Genomic DNA, 15,334 nt, shown 5'->3' on the forward strand with positions numbered 1-15,334 from the left:
ATATTTATCTAAGCATTGTGTTTTACGATACCAAGCAAACTGCATCGCGTAATCGCTACTCGGTTTCTCCAATCATACCATGCTTTGTGTTGCTAGATTCAGAATCTGCTAGACCGTCTGACAAGAGAACATTTTTCTCGAATGTATAGTTTCCACTACACGAGACAAAAAGCTAATCTACATAGTTTCCGCTACGCGAGACCACAGGCTACAAAGACTAAGCTACAATCTTCGACTAGAACCAAGCTAACGTGACCAAGTTCCACATTCCCTCAACACTTTGAAAACAAAAGGAAATTGTAAAAAGTGGCTCGTAAACGAGAGTTAAACACGAAATTACAACTAATTAAACTCACATTACTTAGTCCCTCTATGATCCAAAAGCACTACCGGCTGCTATCTTCCAATGCAATCCCACCATCTATGCCTCAGGGGATGGCATTCTCTTGGCCTTCTTCTTCTTCTCCGAAACCGCCTTCGCAAAAGCCTCCACAATTCTTTGCTGAGAGTCCAAAATCATTTCCGTCCGCTTCATTTCCATCTCCATCCGCATCGCCTCGACCTCCCTCGCCATCTCCATCTTCATCTGCTCCATCCTCACAAACCCATCTCCCAAAAGCTTAATCGCCGACACCATCTCCGCCACGGGGTCTCTCTCCCTCTCCCTCCCATCCCCTTCTCTCTTCCCCAATCCGGGCCTCCCCGAATTCCCACTCTCTCTCATCACCTTAGCACTCCCATAAACCGACCCTGGATTCGAATTCATCCCGAATTTCTGATCCATCTTCGGATACACCTTGGTCCCAGGCTGAGCTATACTAACCCCAGTTGGAATCCTAATCCTAAACCCACTTCCGGCACCAGCACCGCCACTTCCGCCACCAACCCCAACTCCATTCCTATACAACTTACTCATACTCTTCATATTCGACCCGTATCTCAGCTCCTCATAGAGCTCCTGATCTGGATCCTCCTCCTCTTCGTTCTCCTCGTTCTCTTCCTCTTCGCCGGGACTTTCGGAGTTTTCCCTCTTCCCAGCTGCCGGCCCCTTCTCCATGGCGTCCATCCGCTTGAAGTGGACCCACGACGACGTGAATCTGGACAACGGCATCGACCTGGCTCGCTGGATCTCAGTCCGGTACCGCTTCCGGAGCTTCTCCATCTTGTGACGGCACTGAACGGCGGTCTTCGCGGGAGAAGCAGCCGGGCATCGCCGAGCGACGGCGTCGGCCACGTCCTGCCAGTGGGTGGCCTTGAGGTTTCCACGGCGGAGGGAGTACCACTTTTCGCGGTAGGAGTCGATGAGGGCGACGGTCTCGTCGTGGGACCAGCAGGGAGGAGGGAGGCGGCGGGAGGAAGGCGGGGTTGGGTTCGGCTGTGTTTGCTGGGATTGGGTCAGCGGTGGTGCCGGGAGAGCAAGCGGCACGGCCTGCGGTGGGTCCGATTGGAGAGGGAGGATGGAGTCGTCCTGCGGGGAAGACGGTGGAGAAGCCATGGATATTGTTTTGCTTAGGGTGGGATCTGGGGATGTAGGATAAGGGGGCGGCGCAGGATAGAAGGAGGGAGGGGAAGGAGAAAAAAGGGAAGGGGGAGGAGGGAGGAGGAGAAAGTGGTGTTTGGAAGCATGATTGTGGTTGTGGGTAGGGTGTTTAAGAGGGTGGGTGGAGGGGTGTGCGGCTGATTTCGAGATCTAAAGGTGGGCGTGTGAGATGAGCGGTGGATGAGGCCACCGCTTAGGTGTGGGGTGAGGTGGCTAACGTGCGCCAGGGGTGGTAGGGTGGTAGGGTGGGGGTTGGGTTAAGTAAACCTACGCGCACCACCCCGAGAGAGAGAGAGAGAGAGAGAGAGAGAGAGAGAGAGAGAGGTGGGAGGAGGTGGGGGCAGGTCCACCTCTGTCTGACTTTGCCCATTATCTTGTCATTCTTGGATCATCGTCATCATTTGAAATTTTGTAATGGGGAAAATAGTGGTGTTGGTGTGACGGTGGGCGGGTGGTGATTGGGTGGACACTTTTGTATGGTGGGCCTTTGGGTTGTGGTGGGTTTAGGGGCGGTGGGAGAGCGTGAGGGGGAGGGAGGTGGGGGAACAAGTGGTGGTGCTGTGGTGGTACTAAATAGCAATAGGATTAGGGCTTGAAAGCTTGGTTGGTGCTTTCAAGTTTCAACAAATTGGAGAGGGGGAGTTGTTTAATATCACATGGATAACACGTGTGGAGCATAAATAGTGGGGCAAACTTGTGATTAAACATGAATAAATTTCACATTGAAACTGAAAGTACTATTGTTGCCCAAACAAAGTGGAATTACTATTGACAACCCAACAATTGAATCATTTTTCAAAAAACTCCCCTCTCATTTTCAAAGAAAATGGTCGATGGAGAAGGGTTCTACCCTGCATTTAATTAATTTTTTTTTTTCTGTTGCTATCATTGTTTCATATAGAACCATGCTCTGAGGCCATGTTGAATTCTATATAACTAAAAATAGTTGTGCAAGAATTTTTATCAAGTAAGCAAGAATAATTTTCAGAAAACTTGTAGAGAGAGTTCGTTGCTCTCTATGCAGTGAATTGTGTTGAATCATCACTCATTCACACAAGAAGTGTGAAGGAATACACGAAGAGAATCTAGCCGTTACGGTTCACACGAGCCTATGAGCTAATAAAAAAGATAAGAGGCACAATACAAGCCATTAAGGTGTTTTAATCTCAGCTCTGCATTGCAGCTTGAGTGTTCATGCTATAACTAAGAACAACACACTAGAGCTTTACATAAAACTTGAAATCCAAGTTATCCAAGTAACCCAAGCAATCTTTATTTCTGCAACAGCCTTAACTCCAACAACACCTTGGCTCTTTCTACTGCTATCCCTTTACAAATTTATGGGTTTTTTTTATCCAAGTTTTCGGCAAACATAAATGGGTGTTGCAGGAATGATCGGAGAGATGACCATGATCATATACAATTAGTTGTAGATAAATCAAATTTCGTGACTTTTTAGGTGGATGGCGGTCTAAAACTATGTGAGGTCCATGTCGCAATGTTTTGTGTTGTCAATGTATAGAGCATGTGCAATTTATGTATTGCCAGGAGAGGATACAAACTTAGGTGTTCCGTCATATCACTTCTATTTATGTGTCTCTCATCTCCTGTGATTTGTCATTGTTTCTCTGTTCATATGTACAAGTTATGTGAAAAGAGAGAGAGAAAGAAAAGTGAGAAAATTCTTTAATGCACATATTGTTGTATAATATTGAAAATGAATGACTAAGATTAAAAATTAAAATCTAATAATTGTGATTGAGTCTGACGATTAGAACACTCATAATATCGATGCTACATAGCATTAAAGTCAGATCAAAAAATGTGACATGAACCGTTTTAAATAAGTATTTCCCGTAGTAGAGTGATCAATAATAACGAATGGAACTTGATGTATGTAATTGAAACTAGTCCTTGAGTGTTTACAGAACAGAGGAGGTAGGAATTACAAATTACAATATGCCTCAGCTGAGATTTTGTTATGTTTAACAAATACAAGAAACTTTCTAGTGATTATACAACTAGCTGGCCAAAGGCCAAGCATCATTCATCTCTCAGATCCTGGACAAAGAGCTTGGAGGACAAGTTGTCGATCTGAAAAAGGACATAGTGATGTTGTCATAATGCATGACTTAGACTATTAATTTGGGATGATGATCTTCTTCGAATTCTCTTTGTGAGAATCTCGGAGATCGTTTTACTGTGTCTGGTTATCGTATATTGTATGATAAGTTTTTGTTAAGTACTATTTATTTTTAATTTTAAATAAAATAATTCAAAATGATTTTTGCCCACATGATGACAAATGAACAGATAGGATGAAGTGATTCTCGGAATCCTCACAAAGAGAATTCAAATAAGATCCTAATTTATTAATTTATTTCATTGATCAAATGAATTCTTATTCAAATGTGGTTTCAATTAACTGCCTAAAAGCGTAATGCATTAATTAATTATCGTAAAAACATTATTCTGACAACAAACTTACATTCTCAAAGCTAACTAATCAAACTTTTCCAACTTAACCATGGAATAAATTTTCGATTAAATGTCGGTCATTCAAATTAACAATCTTACAAAATAACATTCTAACTGTTTGAAGACAAATTGTACAACTCAGTACCAACTTTTTCAATTGCTCGGCTAGTAGGAATTCTCTCTCTCTCTTCCAACAGTGGCCCGGGGAATGCACATGTTCATTGTTCCCATCTGTCGAAAAATTACAACTGTCACACCATGTATAACTATATATAATACCCATGTGACCAAATTAGGTTTAAAACTCACCACTCATCTTCCTTCCAAATTGTGACCAAGTAAATTAATATGAGAAATTGCCTTGCATTGCATGGCCACTTATGTTTTTTTTCTGGTGGCAAACCCTAATGTTAAAACAAGAATCCTAACATGTATGGATAAGAACGAAAACCATGAAAGCCAGTTTAGAGGCATTAATTTCCGAACAGTAAATTCAAAGACTCAAAATCTCAACTATAAAACTCAAAAATATGACACTGTTTGACTCTTTACATGATGATGTATTGTTATTTATTATAGGAAAAATTAGGTTCACATCATTCTTTTTGTTACTCCATTGATTAAAATCTTATTCATTTTCAATTTTTGATCAAGGTCCTTGGTTATTAATAACATCATTAATTATTTGAATAATAAAATATTTTTATTTTTAAATATATTCCTTTAATGATAAAAATGTTACAATTAGTATTTTATATTTATGGATAAATTTTTTATCATATATTTTTATTTTTAGTTTGTACCTATTTTTAATTTGCAAATATTTTTTAATTTGTACCAATTTTCTTTTCATTTTTAATTTGTACCCATATATTAGTTTCTTTTTGTGCCATATTTTTTAAAGTTTTATTTGTGTTTGTACCCATGTGTATACCTTCACGTGATATTTAATGAATGATAGAAAAATTACATATGGTAAATTTATGTTTTATGCCTAAACTTTGTATCATATATTTATATTTTTAGTTTGTACCCACTTTTAATTTGCAACATTTTTTTTTTAATTTGTAGTATTTTCTTTTTAGTTTTATTTTGTTCCCATGTATTAATTTCTTTTAGCGCCTATATTTTTAAAAATTCATTTGTATTCATAATTTTTAATCTTTTATTTATACCCTAATTTATTTCTAATGTACCCATTCCTCTTTATTAATGTACCACTTTGTTATATGTGAAATGTACCAATTTGTTTGTAAAATGTACCAATATTTTTAACACTATGGATACATTCTTTTGCCATTTATTATTCATTATTTATACATAGTTTTTATCCATTTATTCAATCAAAATGTTTGAATTTTTTTATTGTAACCATTTCTAATAGTATTATAATGAGGGATTTTAAATTTATAGGATTATAAATCTCATAAAATATCAAACAATTAATGTCAAAACTATAAAACTATAAATATTAATAGTAATATAATGAGGTGTACAAAGTCAAGGGACCTTGATCAAACTTTGAATATTATTAAGATTTTAATCAAAGAATGTTAAGGATTATGAGCTGCATCCAAAGTATCCCTTTATTATAATACGTTATAATAAGAATGGTTTATTCTCTTTATCATCTAAAAACCATCTCTTTAAAAATTCATTCAATTTGGAAATGGTTTAGTCATCGATATGAATCAAACAAATTGATGATTGATTGTGAGGATGCCGTGAATGACTAGACGAGATCTCTAAATTGAATGAAATTTATAGAAATCATCTTTAGATGATGATGATGATAAGAGAATGAGTAGTTTGACTTACGACGTTTGTACGGTAAATATTATCACGTCATCATGTAAAATTAAATGGCTTATAGCTAAGTATTATCTGAAAATCATAAAGAACAGAGAAAAGAAAAGAATTACACAAAAATCTAATGTTAATTTTGCCAGGCCAAAAAAAATACAATTACAAAAATCACTACCTCAACAACTACTTTTTGGACACCCTTTAAGGGTTTTATGTCAAACAGCTAGCTGCTGCTGTTGCTGCTGCTGATGGGAGGTTTCATCCTCATCAAAGCACAAGTGGAGCTTTAGTGATTTGCCTAAACTAAGAGAAGAATCTGCAGAATCTAGAGGTGGTTGCAATAGAAGCATCTCCCTCTGGAGATACGAACAGTGGGTGGTGAAGGTTGTGGGGGTCACGTTTAAGTCGAAGCTCAAACCAAATAGGAAATCCACTTCAAGAAAGTTCATCTCTATTGTGCTTATTCCTCCAACTTTTGCATAATATGCATTGTTGTAGTACCTGAAATTTCACACCAGATAAATCAAAACGGATATAATTAAGCTAGTTAATTCTTCAATATATATCATTACAAAACATTGGAGAAAATTTTGACCATGAGGCTTATTATGATGTGCATATAAAAGAGATATTCTACCCTATCACCGATCATATCGCTACGTTAATAACTCGTATGAGCATACATCCGCCAGTGACATCCAAAAATTTTCCCCATATTAGCCATATTTCCTTATAAATGTTATTGACTTTATATAAGACCATCTCCAACCCTTGGGCTAAAAGCCAAATTTTTTAGCCCGGAAAATTTAGCTTTTAGCCCAGAAACATCTTTTCTGCTCCAACCCTTCTACCCTAAAATTTTAGCCCGGAATTATTAAAGAATGAAATTAGCCTAAATTTTTTTCTTAAATCAATTCTTTAAAAAAAAAAATGTAGATTATTGTAAATTAATTTTATGAACATTTTGATCTAAAAAAATTTAAATTCCGATAAACATTTCGCATTTAGCCCGGGGGGAAAGCTGGGGGGGTATTTGGCCCAGAAATAGCATTTGGCATTTAGCCTAAAATTTTAGCATGGATTGGAGAGTGTTTGGGGGGGTAATTTGGGGGGTAATTTGGCTTTTAGCCCAGGGTTGGAGATGGTCTAACTGACCAAAACTTATTAAATTAGGTCACCATGTGCATCTAGGTGGATACTCCATTTATATAGGAAAAGCCAGGGTATCACATGGCTGGACTTAGTTGGATTTTAGAACATTGTTGGAAACTTTACACCTCTGAACTAAAAGTTTATACATTTTAGTTCTGAAAATTTTCCAAATTAATCATTAAAGGAATCAAAATTCTGTATGAGGTAACTGCCTTTAATTTTTCCAAATAATTACATAGTCTTTTTCTGAAATTATGAAGATACAAAAGCAAGAAAGTAAGCAAAACCCAGATAAAAAACAGTGAGAGTTCTATACCACAGACACAGAACACTTAATAAGGTAAAACCCATCAAGGAAAAATACTAGTGAATTCATATTCTTTTTTAATGTACAATTCATGCATGAAACATAATATCTAAAAGTTGAACAATTTGATGAACACAATGCTAGTGAATGGATATGACCACCAAAAAAATTGCAAAATCTTTTTGAATAACATTATCAAAGATTTTTTTTTCTTTCCAAATTCTGTTCATGAGCTAGTAAAATTCAACTTCAAGACTTACATGTCATCCATGAACTTTGCAGCCACCAGGACACTTGTAATCAGCAACCGATGAACGTTGAATGAGTTGATTGGCAACGAGGGTTGCCTCTGCGAAAAGCGATCCAGATAAACATATGCCACGATTAAGCAAGATGGGCTGCAATTGGCATACTTGAAAATCCTCTCTAGGTAACTCTGTATCGAAATGGTGGGTCTAGTCAGACCATGGAAGAGTGAGATTTTCTGGGGTTGGAAATGACTGTTGAGGTCGTTCGATTCCGCCACTCTTTGAACCAGAGAAGAGAGGAAAGTTATGATCTTTGTCATCACTGTTGGGTTCTCTAGCTCTGCCATTGAGATGATGACCAAGCTTTTTGTTTTTGGAAAGGAATGATGAGCAAGTTTGGGTTCCCAAGCGTTTGAATTTTTGTTGGTGCTCAGTGCTTGTGCTGGGGTATATATATATGTGGACAGTTGGGGATTATAGTTTTATTTATTTATTTTTTTGTTTTATTTTTTTGTTTTTTTTGGTTGAAGAAAGGAGGGAACATGAGACATGATAGAGGTCAAAGAAGAGAAAGGAGGGTAAATATGTATAAAACTAAACAAATAGTCAAAACTGGTTTTTTTTAGTTTTTCATTTAACTATTATATTTCTTTTGTCTCCCATTTTCTTGTTATTTGAACTAAAAAAAACCAGAAAACAAAAATGACCTCAACAATTTGAATTATGACTTTATGTGCCCTCATTTGTTTAGTGGGATTGTGACTTATCACAAATTTTCAAAAACTCAAAGGTATTGATTTTGAGTTGGGCAATGATTTTCTTGCTTTTTGCCCTTTTCATTTCAAATGTTTACAGATCTAAGCGATTATTTACGCTAAAATTCATTTAACTATCGAATGAGCACTCCAACTTGAATGCAAAAAGAGAAACAGAATACAACCAAATAGTTAATCTTATTTCAAACCTTTTTTTCCTTTTCATTTCAAACCTTTTAAAGAGGGAAGAAAGATGAATTAACGGTGGATTAATAGTGTCTTTTCCAATAGTGAATGTGGGATTGTCCGGTTATTTGCTGTGACAAATTGACAATTGTGAAGGCATGCCATACCCATCATGTGATTACATGTGGGGAAATTGTGACTGTAATATGGGGGTCCCAATTTCTAAGAGATCTTGCATCTGTGCATGTGGTGTGATTCACATACAATTGGGTGGCATAACATGGATTTGCCCTGCTGGTTTACGGCATTCACACACACACACATAATATATTTTGCTACTTTTGTTGCAAGCAATAAGCACACTTCAAATTATAAATTTAGGGACTGTAGATTGGGTTTAAGATTAGATCATATGATCCGAATCTTTGCTTAACCAATAATAAATAATGCTAGATTCCATTAGCATTTAGCAAATAATGTGTATTTCGGTATTTGACAAAATAAAAATAAAATAATGCGCATTTCATTAGTATTTATACATACTAATTAGTTTAAAGCAAACGACGGCTAGAATTTGTTCAAATTTGAAACATTGTTGTATTATTTAGTGACAACCGCTTCTAATACACTACCTAGAATAACTTCTTGGGCGATGAAGGGGAAAGGGTCGCACAAAGGCCAAAACCGTCGCCGGAAACATTGGGCGGCGAAGAGAGCGTCGCACATAGCTCGTGACGTCAGGCATTGCGCGACGGAGGAAAACTCTTCGTCGCGCAAAATGAAGATTGCGCGATGGAACTGGTGGTCGTTGCACGTACCAAGAGACGAAACTAGGGTTCGACCTCCAAACTCTTGGGCGATGAACATAGGGGTTCAACCCACAAACTCTTGATCGACAGATATAGAGGCTGTCGCAGTAATATTTTAAAATTAGTTTTTAAAATAATTTATAATTTATTTATTTATTTATTCTTTTAAATGTTGCTAATATTGTTTCATGTAAAAATGAATTTAATGAAATTAAAAATAGAAAATGTAAAGAAGAATATTGAATTAAAAAATTATTGTAAATTTACATACAATGAAAAAAAGTATTTTTAAAATTGAAAACAATTTAAAACAAAACTAAAATAGGTAGTCCTAGATGTCACAATCGCCAGCTGGTGGTGTTGCTGCTGCGTCGGGGGGTTGGGAGGTTGTAGCTGCTGTGAGGGGGGGTTGTGAGGTCGTTTTTGGAGGTGGTTCAACGTCGGGGAAGTGAATGCCAAAAATTTGAAGTGCGCGACGAATTTGGTTCATCAAATTGTTTTTGGCTGCAATCCACTCCTTCAGGTCCGCCACTTCAGATGTCAGCGTTTCGACCTTTTCTGTTCTCTGCCTGGAGGATGAGGTAGACGGGTCTCGAAGGCGAGTTTTCCCAAGCCCCCGGTGAACATTCCCATGCCGATGACCCAGGGTCTAATCAAGTGTGTCTGTCATGATCTGAAATTCAAAATCCTCAGGGGGAGCGACCTCCTCGATCGGGGTCTCTAGGGGAAGCTGGGAAGCCACCTCCTTCAGAATGGTTTGGCCCTTCTCCACCATGGTGGACTAGAAAAATGAAATAAACAAATTAATTTGAATATACATGTAATTAATATTCACTACAAGAAAACATGGATTAGGTAACAGTATTTTTTGTGGCGCCTAAAAATTCATCACATTTGGCTAAAATGAGTGAGGCTTTTTTAGAAATCGTCACATAAAGATTTTCACAAACACCAAAATATTTTGCGTCACATAAACATTTTGAATTCGTCACAAACTATTGGGCGGCAAATTTTACCGCCGAACGAAATGTTAATATGTGACGAAATTTTTACATTCATCACTTATATAAAGAGTACACCACGTAATAGTCAACTCATCACTTATAATATTAAAAGTAAAAATTAAAAATATTGAAATAATAATGTCAAAACTCCCATTGTAAAACCTAATAACCTATTTCGTTTTCCCTAAAAAAAAAAATAACCTATTTTGTTCTGTTCTCTCACCCCATCTCTTTCAGCTCCACTTGGTTCTACTCTCTCACCCCGCCTCGCCGACCACCCACCTGGTGGTTGCCATCGACGGGGACCACGTACCACCTCTCCTTCATCTCCCTTCCTCGGCATCTCAATCGACAACAAGGTACTTATTTCTTTAATTGTTTTTGGATTTTCTTCTTCAATCAGTCTTTGTTTGCCAAGCTTAGACACCCAGTTATCAATTTCCTTTCTCTTTTGAAAATCAATGAATAATGGTTGTTATTTTTCTATTTTCTCTTTGGAATGTCGTTGATGGCCATCTGTGAACATTATCATTTGTTAAATTGTAATTTTCTTATTTCTAATTTAGTTAGAACACAATTATTGTAGCTATGTAAGCTCTTGATTAGTTGCATAGTTAATTCTCTGAGGTAGGATAAAAACTACAACATCTTCGCTATAGCACAAATCCACTTCTAAAAAAGATAAACTATCATGTCCTGCTACACCATAACAAATAAGAACAAAAAGGGGGAAAACAGAAGAACTAAACAAAAGGAAAAAAAAGAGGAGGAATAGTTTTTGGTAGATGAAGAAGATTATACTAGTCGCAATATTCGAAAAAAAAAAGAAAAAAAAACTGGAACTACTCCCTTTTTCGTGTAACTATTTTTTCAACACGTAGACTACCATAGAGTAAATTTGTGGAAATTTTAAGTTTGTTTGAATGTATTTTTCATAGATTGATTGAATGTACAAGGGGGGATATATAATGAGGTAGAAGGTTACACGCAACCCTACCTTGGCAAATCCTATTAACCCGGTAAACCCTAAAGCTATCACTCCTTAAATTAAGGGAGAGCAGCAAGTAGCTAGCACACAATTATCAACAAGTCTTATAGATGTCAATCTTTCTCAAATTAAGGGATTAGACTTAATAGAGAATCCCATGGAAAGAGGAAACATAAAATTTGGCAGCATCAGTCACCCCATATCGTCTAATATTCATATGCAGCATCAGTCACCCAACATCAGTCACCCAGTATGCAGCATCAGTCACCCAACATTAGTCACCCAATATGCAGCATCAGTCATATGCAACATCATTTATGCAGCATCAGTCACCTAGTATACAACATCAGTTATGCAGCATCAGTCACCCAATATCGTCTAATAAAATTCTCAAACAAAATAATATTTTGTTAATTAATTTGAGTTTGATTGAATTGATTAAATTTTGGTGTTTGTTAGTTCAGGTACAAGTATAATTTTAGTATTGTGTACGATTCTAAAATCCATAGGACCCTTCGCGTTCTATAGAGGGTTTCCTATTCTATTTCTCACTGAAGCACCTTTTGTCATGGTACTCTTCCTCTTTCCCACACATTTATTTACCTATCTATTAAGTGCAATGCTTTTAGCACTTCAAACTAAGTATTTTACAGTTTTTATACACGTAATATACGTAGCGCCAAAAGTTAAACATGAGAGTGCCAACAGCGCTGTGTCGTTGCCCTTCTATAATTGGTTTATTATGTGATTTGGTGCATTGTATTGCAGGCTACATGGGGTGTTTTTGAAAATCTCAAGAAACTAGAACAATGAGGGCTGAATTTGGCTTTGCCACTTTCTTGAACGCATTTCATTTTTAGGGCGTTGGACTTGCATTATGCAAGCTTAAATTTGGATTTCATGTTCCCCATCTTTTTAACCTGCCAAGTTTGGGATTGGATTGGATTTTACATCCTAGTCACTTGTTGGAGCAAAATGTAGTTTGACATTGGCATGCTAAGAGATTCAGATATTCTACCCAAAGTATCTTCAAGTGCTTTACAATGGAGGAAGAGAACAAAAGATTTGAATTAATTTGTAATTGATGGGATATAGAAAGCCAAATCATTGTTGGGAGGATAGGAAACGAGAACTAGTAAATTTATTGAACATCTACAATTGGTTAGTCAACTTTTAAAATTTCTATATTATGCTCTGATGCAGATTTACTTTTGTATATACATATATGAAATTCTTGTACTTTCTTGATTTTCAAGATTAAAGGTGCTCAAGCTTGAGATTAGTTAAGTACAAGACCAAAGTTTCAAGTTCGTATGTTGTATTTCATACTTGTAATTTAACATGACATAGTATTCATGCTACCTCTAGTCAAAAGTATTATTGCATTTGAATAGTAATGATGAATATGAAGTATTGTGCATGTATATGCTGAAAGCATGCTAGTTTTTCCTGTCATATTATATGTCTATGTAAACAATTTTACATATATTTTATTATGCCAACCTATTGAAATGTGTCCGAATGTGCAGCTCAATAATAGGACTAAAAGTGATATGACTTCGATTCATGGATAGACAATGGATTTGTAGTTTGGTGAGCTTACGACGATGACGATAAAGTGATTATGATTAATGAATGTGGTGAGATATGTGCATTATAAATTAATTCATATCCTACAATAGTAATCTATTGGCCTATAATTTTACAAATAGTCATTATGCGTATAATGGTTTGTATATATTAACATTTTAGTCTGTGTTAGTTACTTTTCCTTTTCATATTTTAGATGGCAGCTTCTACGTAGTGAGGAAAGAGGGTGAAATAGGTGAGGGATCCCTTACCTCCTCCTCCAATTGATGCACTTGCACCTTTTCCGCCACCACCTCCTCCACAAAGACAAGAACGGCCAGTGGATCAATGATGTTGCTCTAGACAAATAGATAAGTCATTCAGTCATTCATAGGCTTATCATTTTTTTTCATTTCAAGAGAGTTGGAGAGTCAAAATTCACATTTGACAAGATACAACTTAGAAAGCACAAATAAAGTGAACATGCAAGATTGACTTTAAGAAAAAAACTTGATATAACTAGCTAGAAGCTGAAAGGGCCCCTTATGAATTAAATTACATTTGTGTTCCTAATAAGTTTATGTTTCTCTTCGTTTTGTTTGCCCCACCAATATATCCTTATGATATTGATTGATGCCTATTACAGTATATTCTTATGCTATTGATGATTATTACTTTTTGAGCAAAACATTGTATATGCCTAGTTCAATTTAACCCACATTCAAATAGAAACTACAAAATCACAAGTAAAGACAGGTTATACCTGGTGGTCTCATACAGTAGTCAAGTTGTATTTTCTTAATTAAGGATATTGTAGCTGATCTTTCAAAAAGAAACTGATATGTTTCTAGTTTATTATGAAAGGATAACATGAAGAAAAAGAATGATGAAGTAGATCCAAAGAGCACCTAAGGGTACTCCTTTAAATCAAGTTTTTATCAGATGGTTTCCTTAGATGAACAATTGAGAGCTCAATTGGATTTCCAAAATGAAGATGAAAGTCTGGTATTAAAAGTTAAAGGTTTTTTTGGTTGCAAGTGTCGCAGACTTCTCTATTGTTAGCACCTCAATGTTGATGAAAGTCTAGTATCAAAAGTTAAAGGCTTTTTTGGCTGCAAGTGTCTTAGACTTCTCTTTTGTTAGCACCTCAATGTTGATTATACTTTCCTTTTGTTAGGACCTCAAGTTGTCTATGTATAATAAGTGTTGGTGCCCTTCATGACGAATTACTACCACTGAGATAAGTCACCCTGAGTTAGATTAATATTGGGATGTTTATGTTATTTTGTGGGATGTACATTTGATGAATGCATTCGACTTATGTGCTTTAATTGTTGATTAATGAAAAATGTGATTTAAGTATATTACCTTATAGTTGATAGGAGTATATTTATGCGACTTAATTAGCTTGTTTCTTGGCATTTATGTTGTTAGTTTGTAGTTATTTTAGTATTTTAAGCTATTTTCGTGTGTTTGTAGGTCCAAAGGGTTAATGTGGCAAAGAAGTGCATTTTGGAGCATTTTGGAGCATTTTTGGGCATGGAATGAATAGCATAGGCTTGGAGCAAAAAGAATGGACGAAATTTGAAGTTTGTGCATCATCCTCTCCCTATAAATAACCATTTTAGCACACTCATTTCACCTAACACATCCATTCACCTACCACTACATCCACTCATTTCACCAAACACATCCACTTATTACAACCACCCAACACATTCACCTACCACTACATCCACTCATTTCACCCAACACATCCATTCACTTACCACTACATCCACTCATTTCACCCAACACATCCACTCATTACAACCACCCAACACATTCACCTACCACTACACCCATTACATCCACTCATTACCAAAACATTCACCTACTACACCCATTACATCCGCTCATTACCAAAACACTCATCCACTACACCCATTACATCCACTCATTACCAAAACACTCACCCACTACACCCATTACATCCACTCATTACCACAACATACACCACTACCACCTTAATTAGATGGTGGTCCTCTCCCTAGCCTATAAATACATCCACCCTTCACCATAACTAGGAAGATCCATCAAAAGATACTACATTCACATCTCACAACTCCATACACTTACACTTTCATTCCTTGGCCGTGGGCACCATCCATTCATCCATTCATTTCCCACAAATCCCAAAACACAATTCCATACACTCCCTTCCCTTGGCCGAGACATTCACCAATCCTAAAACACATTCAGCCACTCCCTTCCATATATCCATATGCATCCATCAAACCACACCTTGTGCCGCAACAAAGAGAAGAAGGAGGACCCTTGGACGTGCTTGCCATTCAAGTTGGATTGTTGGAGCGTTTTTAGGTGTTTTCATTTTTTGTTTTCAATGTCTAAATTTGTTTATCTTTGCTTTGTGAGTATGAGGAACTAAACCCCCCTTAGCTAGGGGGGAATTCGAAACCATGTTCATGCTTACAATATGATTTGATTACTTT

The 15,334-nt window shown here is 36.7% G+C and overlaps 2 protein-coding genes across 2 annotated transcripts; both read right to left on the minus strand.

The window, feature by feature from the left end:
* Nucleotides 1-118: 118 nt before the first annotated feature.
* Nucleotides 119-2,151, minus strand: LOC126629414 (trihelix transcription factor ASIL2-like). Its single transcript, XM_050299453.1, has one exon. The coding sequence runs from the start codon at nucleotides 1,493-1,495 to the stop codon at nucleotides 422-424; it is 1,074 nt and encodes a 357-aa protein (XP_050155410.1). The 5' UTR covers nucleotides 1,496-2,151; the 3' UTR covers nucleotides 119-421.
* A 3,720-nt stretch (nucleotides 2,152-5,871) lies between these two features.
* LOC126627968 (cyclin-U4-1-like) lies at nucleotides 5,872-7,965 on the minus strand. Its single transcript, XM_050297545.1, has 2 exons — nucleotides 7,544-7,965; nucleotides 5,872-6,325 (listed from the first exon to the last, which is right to left on the minus strand). The coding sequence occupies exons 1-2, from the start codon at nucleotides 7,876-7,878 to the stop codon at nucleotides 6,040-6,042; spliced, it is 621 nt and encodes a 206-aa protein (XP_050153502.1). The 5' UTR covers nucleotides 7,879-7,965; the 3' UTR covers nucleotides 5,872-6,039.
* Between the last annotated feature and the right edge of the window lie 7,369 nt (nucleotides 7,966-15,334).

Source organism: Malus sylvestris, chromosome 7 (assembly GCF_916048215.2).
Source record: "Malus sylvestris chromosome 7, drMalSylv7.2, whole genome shotgun sequence".
Taxonomy (NCBI): domain Eukaryota; kingdom Viridiplantae; phylum Streptophyta; class Magnoliopsida; order Rosales; family Rosaceae; genus Malus; species Malus sylvestris.